General features: G+C 37.5%; 1 protein-coding gene across 1 annotated transcript in view; it reads left to right on the forward strand.

Moving 5' to 3' along the window:
- FAM151B (family with sequence similarity 151 member B) overlaps window positions 1–7,880 on the forward strand; it is a 33,852-nt gene extending 25,972 nt beyond the window's left edge. The window contains exon 6 of the mRNA XM_007471979.1: window positions 5,857–7,880. Coding sequence (XP_007472041.1) covers window positions 5,857–6,016 — 160 coding nt within the window. The 3' untranslated portion in view covers window positions 6,017–7,880. The remainder of the gene's footprint in view (window positions 1–5,856) is intronic.
- The last annotated feature ends 2,113 nt before the right edge of the window (window positions 7,881–9,993 follow it).

Consider the following 9,993-nt stretch of genomic DNA (forward strand, 5'->3'; position numbering starts at 1 on the left):
GACAAGGGCCGAACCCCGTGTCCCCTGCATCGGCAGGCGGACTCTCAACCACTACCACTGCGCGGAAGCCCCTGACTGTATGCTCTTAATGTCCAACTTTATACTTCATATTGAATGATAGATTGGCTGGCTGTAAAATTCTTGGCTCACAGTGCCTTTTGAATTTTGAAGGCATTGCCCTTCTCCTTTCTTTCTTTTTTTTTAAATATAAATTTTTTTATTTTTTTGGCTACGTTGGGTCTTCGTTGCTGTGCGTGGGATTTCTCTAGTTGCAGCGAGCAGGGGCTACTCTTCATTGCGGTGCTTGGGCTTCTCATTGCAGTGGCTTCTCTTGTTGTGAAGCACGGGCTCTAGGTGTGCAGGCTTCAGTAGTTGTGGCACGCAGGCTCAGTAGTTGTGGCACACAGGCTCAGTAGTTGTGGCACACAGGCTCAGTAGTTGTGGCTCGTGGGCTCTAGAGTACAGACTCAGTAGTTGTGGTGCACTGGCTTAGTTGCTCCACAGCATGTGGGCTCTTCCCAGGCCAGGGCTCAAACCCATGTCCCCTGCATTGGCAGGTGGATTCTTAACCACTGCACCACCAAGGAAGCCCTGCTCTTCTGCTTTCTTTCTATTTATTTATTTATTTATTTATTTATTTATTTATTTATTTATTTATTTATTTATTTATTTTTGGCTGCATTGGGTCTTCGTTGCTGTGTACAGGCTTTCTCTAGTTGTGGCGAACGGGAGCTACTGTTCATTGCGGTGCGTGGGCTTCTCATTGCGGTGGCTTGTCTTGTTGCAGAGCATGGGCTCTAGGCAGCAGGCTTCAGTAGTTGTGGCACATGGGCTCAGTAGTTGTGGCTCGCAGGCTCTAGAGCTCAGGCTCAGTAGTTGTGGCGCACAGGCTTAGTTGCTCCATGGCATGTGGGATCTTCCCGGACCAGGGCTTGAACCCGTGTCCCCTGAATTGGCAGGCAAATTCTTAACCACTGCACCACCAGGGAAGCCCCTCTTCTGCTTTCTAATATGAGTGTTGATGTGGCAAAGTGTGAAGCCAGCCTGATTATTTGTTTGCCCTTATAAGCGACTTGATTTTGGAGGGGGGAAATGGGGGAAACTGAATGTAGAAAGCGTTCTTTATCTTTGAAGCCTAGTAATTTTACTAGAATATGTCTCAGTATGGACCATTCTATACCAGTTTTTTTCAGCAATATGGGGTTTTTTTCAATATATAGATTTAATGCTCTTCTGTAATATTTCTCTGAATTGTATTTTTAAATACTTGTTCTGTTGCCTTTGTACCACTATGTTTTCTCTTTCAGAAACTCCAGTTATGAATATGTAGATCTCCTTTGCCTGTCTTTGGTATCTATTGTTTTCTCTTTAGTCTTTCTTTCCTTTTTATTTGTTTGCATTTTATTTTACTGTATTTTATAATTTGTCTTCTCTGACCCTTACAATATTTTCAACAATGTCTGTTCTCTCTAGTCTAGTATACCTTCAGATTTCACCATATTTCTGTAATAGTATTAATTTTCCACTTCTTTCCTAGGATCTGCCAATTAATATTTTATCATCTCTTTTCTGTTGTCTTGAAACTTCTTCCGTGAATTTGTGTATCTACTTTGTGCTCTTCAAAGAGGCAACTGCATCATTTAAAAAATGTGTGGGTTATGGCTTTCATCTGTTTTGTGGCTTTTTTTTTTTAAGTAGTTTTATATCTGTTTCAGCTATCTGATAGTTTTTTTCTAATGATGAGGTTTTTATTTCTCCATCTGCCATGTGTTTTTCCTTATATTTTCTTGTACTCTCTTGTATAAAATCTCTGCCAAATTTATTTTGATTATCTGCTTTAAACAAAGTGAGGTGTTTTTTAGACCAGCTACTTGCCTAAAGTTCATAGTGGAGAGGGTTCAGGACTATGCTCCTTATGACCCAGAGAGTCTTACGTGTGACTTTAGCCTTTAACTTCTTCCCAGTCAATGGAGATAAGCAGTTGTGGTGTCTCTAGGTAAGATCTTTCCCATGTCTCTTAAATTTAAACTTTTGGGTTTTCACAGGAACAGTCTGATTCCTACAACTATGGCTTTCCTGTTCTATTTCTTTGTCTCCACTGCTTTTTGAGACCAAATCTAATCCAGGAAAGCTCCCACTTGTAGTTCAAGGACACCATTCCCGCTGTGCAAAGTGTTTCGGTGGGATCTGCCTCTCATCCAGAAGAGTCTCTTATAGGCCTTCTCTGTAATCTGCATACATGAGCAGACTCTCTCCACCTCCTTAACATGTGGTCTTAATTTCTGTTGCTGCTAGAAACCTTCTCACCTGTTTTGTAATTTGCACTTTCAGCTCTTTCTTAATTTCATTGAAGATGGGGTTTCTATTTTCATTCTTTTGTTCTTTTTGTTACTTTCAGGTGATTCTAGGAGAAAAAGGAGGCAGTGCTGACTTTAGGCTGCCATGTTCAAATAGGATGATCCTGCCATCCCATTTCTTTCATTACTTACTGCCTCAGTTTCCTCACCTTCCACTTCTGTGTAATCAATTACTCTCCTGAAATTTCTCATTTGAAGATCATACTTTGTTCAAGCCAAATTCTTAACCTCTGCAACATTTGAGTACTGCTGGTCTCCCTCTTCAGCTTGAAGCTCCCTTGTCCTTTGGGTCCATGGCATTGCACTAAGTGGATTCTTCTACTTCTCTGTCTAGTTTGTTGTTGTTGTTGTTTTTTTGGGGGGGGTCCTGTTTTTGTTATTGTTGATTTGTTTTGGAACTCTGTCCCTAGTTTTGGGTTTCTCTTAACTTCATCTCTTTTATTAAATATGAAAGGTAAACAACAAAGCTTTTAAAAAAAATTTTATTGAAGTATAGTTGATTTACAATGTGTTAATTTCTACTGTACAGCAAAGTGATTCATTTATACATATATATATATGTACATATATATACATTCTTTTTCATATCCTTTTCCGTTATGGTTTATCACAGGAGATTGAATATAGTTCCCTGTGCTATACAGTAGGACCTTGTTGTTTATCCATTGTGTATATAATAGTTTGCATCTGCTAATCCCAAACTCCCAATCCATCCCTCTTCCAGGCTCCCTCCTCCTTAGCAACTGCCAAGTCTATTCTCTATATCAGTGAGTCTGTTTCTATTTCATAGGTAAGTTCATTATAAATTCTGTATTAGAGCCCTTTTGATTTACAAGAATCTTCCACAACTCTGTGCCTAACCTGTTCATGTTCTTCATGGTGTCTTTTGATGGAAGGAATTTCTGAATTTTAATGTGTTCAAATTACTCGAACATATCCTTCATGGCTAGTGATTTTTGTGTCTTGTTTAAGAATTCTTTCCCATCCCCAATGTTATGAAAATTTCTCTAGTAATATATTACATTAAAGCTTTGTTGTTTACCATTAATAAAGGAAATTGAAGATGATTCAAAGAAATGGAAAGATATCCCATGCTCTTGGATTGGAAGGATTAACATTATTAAAATGGCCATACTACCCAAAGCAATCTACAGATTTAATGCAATCCCTATCAAATTACCCATGGCATTTTTCACAGAACTAGAAGAATTAAAAGACCCAGAATTGCCAAAGCAATCCTGAGGAAAAAGAACAAAGCAGGAGGCATAACACTCCCAGGCTTCAGACAATACTACAAAGCTACAGTAATCAAAATAGTGTGGAATTAGCACAAAAACAGACATACAGATCAATGGGACAGAATAGAGAGCCCAGAAATAAACCCACACACCTACGGTCAGTTAATCCTCGACAAAGGAAGCAAGAATATGCAATAGGAAAAATACAGTCTCTTCAGCAAGCGGTGTTGGGAAAGTTGGACAGCCACATGCAAATCAATGAAGTTAGAATACGCCCTCACACCATACACAAAAATAAACTCAAAATGGCTTAAAGACTTAAATATAAAACATAACACCATAAAACTCCTCGAAGAGAACACAGGCAAAACATTCAACATCATTCAGAGTTTATTCTATTACTGAATGACATTTGGATTATTTCATGGCTTTGGCTATTGCAAAGATTGCTGCTGTGAACATTCATATATATAAATGTGAACACACACACACACACATCCTGGTGCAAATGTGCCTGCATTTATAAAGGTTATATCAGAAAGGAATTTCTAGAAATAGAATTTCTAGGTCATAGGGTATTCATACTTTCAGCTTTAGTAGATACTGCTAAACTGTTTCCCAAAGAAAATGCATAAACTGTAGCTACCTGTTCTAAGTTGGATAAATGTCACAAACAATATTCAGCAAAAGAAGCAAGACTAAAAAAATTATATCCTGTGTGATTCCATTTATATAAAATTCATTAACAGGCAAAAATTAAACTGTATTGTCTAGGATGGATATACAGGTGGTAAATAAAGCAAGAAGATGGCAACCCAAAAGACAAGGTTGTGAGGACTCCGGGGGAAAGGCGAGGTTGTGATGGGGCAGTGATATACAGGTGTCTCCTGAGGTGCTGGCAGTGTTTTTTCTTGATTTGTGTTTTGTTACACTGGAGTTCATTTTATAATAATTTGTTAAAACATTTATGTTTTATGCATCTTTTCCTATACATGTTACATCACAATGAAAAGCCTTTAAAAATGAAACCTGAGAATTGATTTGAATGAATGCATTTAAAATACCCTTAGTCAATTCTATTTTTCCTACTTTTAGTTTAAATACAGTAGCGGGAGGATTAAAAGAGGCAAAATAACACTGGAAATAAAATGAATAACTTCTTTTAACCTAAATTCATATCTGTCTTCTTATAACGTTTGTCACCATGGTGCTCAATAAAGTAATAAAAATGCCATTTTAGCAAAAATATAAGTTTTTAAAGTAATTCTCATTTTTTTTTTCTGTGTTCCCTACTGTAGTTTAAAATTCTTTTTGGTTTGTCACATAATACTACTATGGAACAAAATCCAAAGTACTTTCCTTTGTTACATTTCCAGAATGGTGTCATCATCCTTAAAGGACAGTAATGTGTCAGTATAACAAGAATACATACATTGTTTAGACTGTTTCTTATCATTAGCAGAAGAACTGCTTTGGAGATTTTCCCTGGATTCTGACAAGTTTATGAGGAAAATAAATATGAAAATACTTAACAGCTTTGCATTTCTCTAAACTCTACTAAGAGTAATGTAATAGTAATGTCACAGGAGAAATGAAAATATACGATTTAATTAACATTACAATTCTGAGCATATTCTTATATCCATAATAAATCTGCATATATTATTATTGTTTTTTAACTCCAGAAATAGATCTAGGTTTATTCTGTTTGGCATTCTTAGTGACATCTCTTGGCATTCTTGTATCTCACACAGAAAACCCCCGGAAGGGATAGCGGGGCCACTTATAAGTGAATATGAATGTTGGGAACGTCAGTGACATTTGTATCTCTTCACTGTCCCTTCCAGTTGTGCTTTTGACTGTGGCCTGGCTACTGAAGAAACCAGGTTAGAGCTGTGGTTTTTGTGCAGGGAACAGATTCCTTGATCAGCAACACAATCTCCTCAGTTCTTTTGTCCAAAATTGGGCCCATTTCCAGTGCTACCAGTCTGGGTTTCTAAAGCCATTTAACATTAATTCAGATACGGCGGGACCTAATTTAGGCAACAGCAGTGTGAATTTTATTCTCTCTAGTTCCTTTGATGTTGATGAAGGAATGAAACAGGAAAATATAGTTCCACCAGTGCTAATTAATTTTTTCTTCTGTGTGAATTTGGGTTAGAGACAAATGAGAGTAACTGTTTTTAGGGTTATTGGAATTCTTCATCACTGTTTCTTATTTTTCTCTTTTAACTATATAATTCTGTTTTATTTTAATGCAGGTACAGCCTGACTGTTTGGACTGGAAAAAACGATAGCTATTCCACTGAAGATTTACTTTTTATTAGAGGCCATTTTGACAAAAAAAGAGTTTTCTATGACATCTTGGAACCACAAAACCATGAATTTAAACAAGCCATTGGAATCAAAATTAATCTCTAAGATGAAAATTCTGCTAAATTATTTCATGTTTTCGTTTCATAATCCTTTGCTTTGGTCTGAATTGGTTACCATATAAATTACGATGATTGATTTATGTTCCAGTTTATCCAATCAAAAAACACTTACTGAGTGCTTACTCTGTTAGGCTTATGTCCTTATAATACTGTACTTACCTAAAAGATTTGGAAAGAAGAGATTGCATTGGGCTAGTATAACAATACTTTAGGAAAATGAATCTTTAAAACTCTTTATAAAACAATTTTGGTATACTGAAGATAATTGAAAGAATCCACATGTCATACAGCTATTAAATCACATTTTGTTGGCACTAGCATTATAGAGATTTCATAAAAATATGCCATCCTCTTTCCTTTTTCCTGGAGAACTAGTTATTCAGAGACTACAGAAGAGTAAGAGGGCTTTAAAAGTGTTTTTAACTTTCACAGGGATGAGCAGCTTTCTTATAACAAGATCAAGTCTATTTAACGAAAACAATACGGATTAAATTAGATGTATCTAGAACTTCCATATTTTGGGGAGTATGCCGACGGCCGTATATGTTTTTTGTATTCTTTGTTTTGATCATAATATCTAGAGTGAGCAAAATATTATTGGAGAGCAGAATTTTAATCCTGATAATATATCATTTGATTTTCAAGTTTCTCACCAACATCACCTTGGTTCCGGTCCTTGTTCTACTACTAGAATTTCAAAAACTGGTTCCTCATGACTTCATTCCTCATACTGTACTCAAAGATACCCTGAATATTTCTGCTGGGAAAAAAAAAAAAAACTTTAAAAAAACATCTCTTTCTTTGTGCCAAATCAGAAATCTCTAGGGGATTCTTAAATTCAACTTTATTGAATTTTACTCTTTCAAGACCCTTCCTAACGTGGTCCCACTCTAAAAGTTAATTCAGTGTCCTCAGCACAGTCCTTCATTTCAAAAACAGCTACACCATCTGTAGTCTCCAGATCTTACTTTAACAGTTAATTTCAACTAATATTTTTCACTAGTTGTGTCATACATAGTAGTTATGTCTCCTCAGCTAGATTATAAAGTGCTTTATGGTAAGAGAGCATTCTTAATTGTATTTACAGTGCCTGGCGTAGTCCTGAGCAAGAGATTCAGAAAAACATGTTGCTTCTTTGATTTATTGAAAAGTGATTTACCAATGAATGTCCTAAGATATGTAATTTATCTTTTATCAACCATTTTCTCCCAGTGAATAAAGTAGTGTGATGTAGAGAAAAGAGCTTGGGTTTTGAATTCAGATAGACTTCCCTTACAGCACCACCTCTGTCCCTTAATAGCCATAGATTTGGGGAAATATTTAACCTCATTGAGTCTTGATTTCTTCATCTATTAAATGGGGGAGGGGCGCAGAGGATGAGGCTTCTCTTGTAGGGTTGTTGTGAAGGTTAAGGGAGATTCACTGAGCTTGTAGCTCAATGCTCATCACATAGCAAGTGCTCAACAGATAGTTCCCTTCTTTTAGACTTATCATGTGATCATATCCATTGTAGATAGATAGATAGCAGTAAGACATATAACATGAACATTGTATACATATAAATACTTCAAGAAAATGATCATATTTCCGCTTTAAATTTTAGCTACAACTGAATGTGGTGCTATTTGTCAACACCTAAAACTTCACTTTCTATGATTGTTTGCCAACAGCAAAAGATGCAATTTCATAATTATAAAATGTTAATAATTGCAATAAATAAAATTATAGTAAAAAGTAATGTTTACATTATAAATGTTCTAAAATGATCATGCTTTGCTTTTACAAAGAGAGCTGAATTTATAAATGAATTGCATTTTAATTAAGTTTGAAATCAAATTCATTTGTCCAGAAGATTAACTTTACTATTTTATCCTTAATAATATTTTTTAAAGTATTAGTCTTAAGGCAAAATGCCTTTATATTGAGAAATTTATCAACTAAACGTCATTTAGATTAACATTTAAAGCTATATTTTAAAGTGTTCTCAGGAATAAAAATTACATAAGAGAATTATAAAATGTATTCTGTTGAAAAGTAAATTTTTAAAAAAATATTTATTTATTATTTGGCTGCATCGGGTCTTAGTTACGGCACGCGGGATCTTCATTGCAGCATGCAGGATCTTTCGTTACGGTGTGTGGGCTCTTTGCTGCAGCGTGCAGGCTTCTTTAGTTGTGGCGTGCAGGCTCCAGAGCACACAGGCTCAGTAGTTGAGGCAAACAGGCTCTCTAGTTGTGGCGCGTGGGCTCAGTAGTTGAGCCTGTGCTCTAGAGCCCGCGAGCCACAACTACTGAAGCCCGCGCCCCACAGCTACTGAAGCCTGTGTGCCTGGAGCCCGTGCTCCGCAACGGGAGAGGCCACTGCAATGGGAGGCCCACGCACCGCAGCGAGGAGTAGCCCCCGCTCGCCACAGCTAGAGGGAGCCCGCACACAGCAACAGAGACCTAACGCAACCAAATAAATAAATAAATAAAATTAAAAAAAACTAAATAGTGACTATATAGAAAAATGCTCTATTCCTCATCTTGAAATTTAAGATGGGAGCCTACCTAATATGAGCTTACTATCTTCTTACAATCATAAATTCATGAATCAATGCAAGGAAAACTGTGTTAAAAAGGAAGATGAGAATAGTAGCGCTGAAGTACTTTCTAATCTAGAAAATGGGAGTATAATGAATTAGTGAAACCAAGAAGAGCTGATAACCAGCTCTTGGAAGAAGTGGGGCGGGATCCAGCAGCTCTTGGCACCCCAGCAGCAGGAACTCAGGGTCTTTGTTCCAGTGTCCCCCATGAGTGTCACTCTTACTCTTCACTGTGATTGCTTCTCTCTCTCCTTCGTACCTTTGGACTGCCATCCTTTGGTCCAGGGACCTTAATTTGTCCAGTCACTAGTGTCTTTCATGAGGGAGACATGTAACAGGACCTTAATTTGTCCAGTCACTTGTGTCTTTCATGAGGGAGACATGTAACAGGACTTCAGGGCTCAATAGGAACTCTGGGGGGGAGGGAAGGGGACATCTAATTAATGTCTGATAAGCTGAGGTTGTGCAAATAATTCAGAAATGATTTCTACCTCATCTTACCATCTAGTAGGGGGAGAGAGACTTGTTAACAATAAGTTGGATATTTGCTGTAACTCCTGTTACGGAACTATATACCAGGTTGTGGTGAGAGACAGCAGTATTTTCTGATTGGGAGAGAATACTTAGGTTGTGTTAAGTAAGATTCACCAGGTAGAGAGAGCAAAGGGCCTTTCAGACAGGCACGTGAGCAAAGGAACTCTTAAGTGGGAAAGAGCCTGATCTCACTTGCTCAAAAAAGTTTGTGGAGGCACTGTATTTCGAAGCTGAACATTTAGGCAGGGACCAGATTCACTTTCCAAGCTAAGGAGTTTTTTCCTTTTCTCCCAGGCTGTGGGAATCATCCCACCATTTTAAGCAGGGAAGCGTTACCAGTTTTGAGTGTTACAAAGGTGGTTCCAGTGGCATGAGAAGGAGCCTTAGAATTCTTGAAGTGAAAGGAGATGACGCCCTGAATTAAGGTGGTAACAAAAGGGGATGGGAAGGCTCAGGAAACAGAGGAAAGGTTAAGAAGGAAGAGCTTGTAAGAGTTTATAAACTAGTTGAATGGGAAGTATGGGGGAGAAGGACGAGTCTAATATACATATTTTGGGCTTTGGGTAACAGAGCGTCAGGTGGTGCTACTGACCCAAACAGGATAGAACAGAGTCCACGTGCAGCGATATTTCTCAGTGATTTGTTGACATGGCTACTCTATACCAATTTGGGAAGAAAAATGAAAACCCCATCTTCCTGCCTCTGAACTCACCTCCCATTCTGACTTCAGAAAGGATGCTCTTTAATTCTATCAGTTTCTTAAAGAACTACAGCCCCCCGCCCCCGTAACTGCGACTTTACTACATATTTTTAATTATGTCATAATTTTAAACAATGAAGGCTAC

Source organism: Lipotes vexillifer, unplaced genomic scaffold (assembly GCF_000442215.2).
Source record: "Lipotes vexillifer unplaced genomic scaffold, Lipotes_vexillifer_v1.1 scaffold83, whole genome shotgun sequence".
In the NCBI taxonomy this organism is placed as follows: domain Eukaryota; kingdom Metazoa; phylum Chordata; class Mammalia; order Artiodactyla; family Lipotidae; genus Lipotes; species Lipotes vexillifer.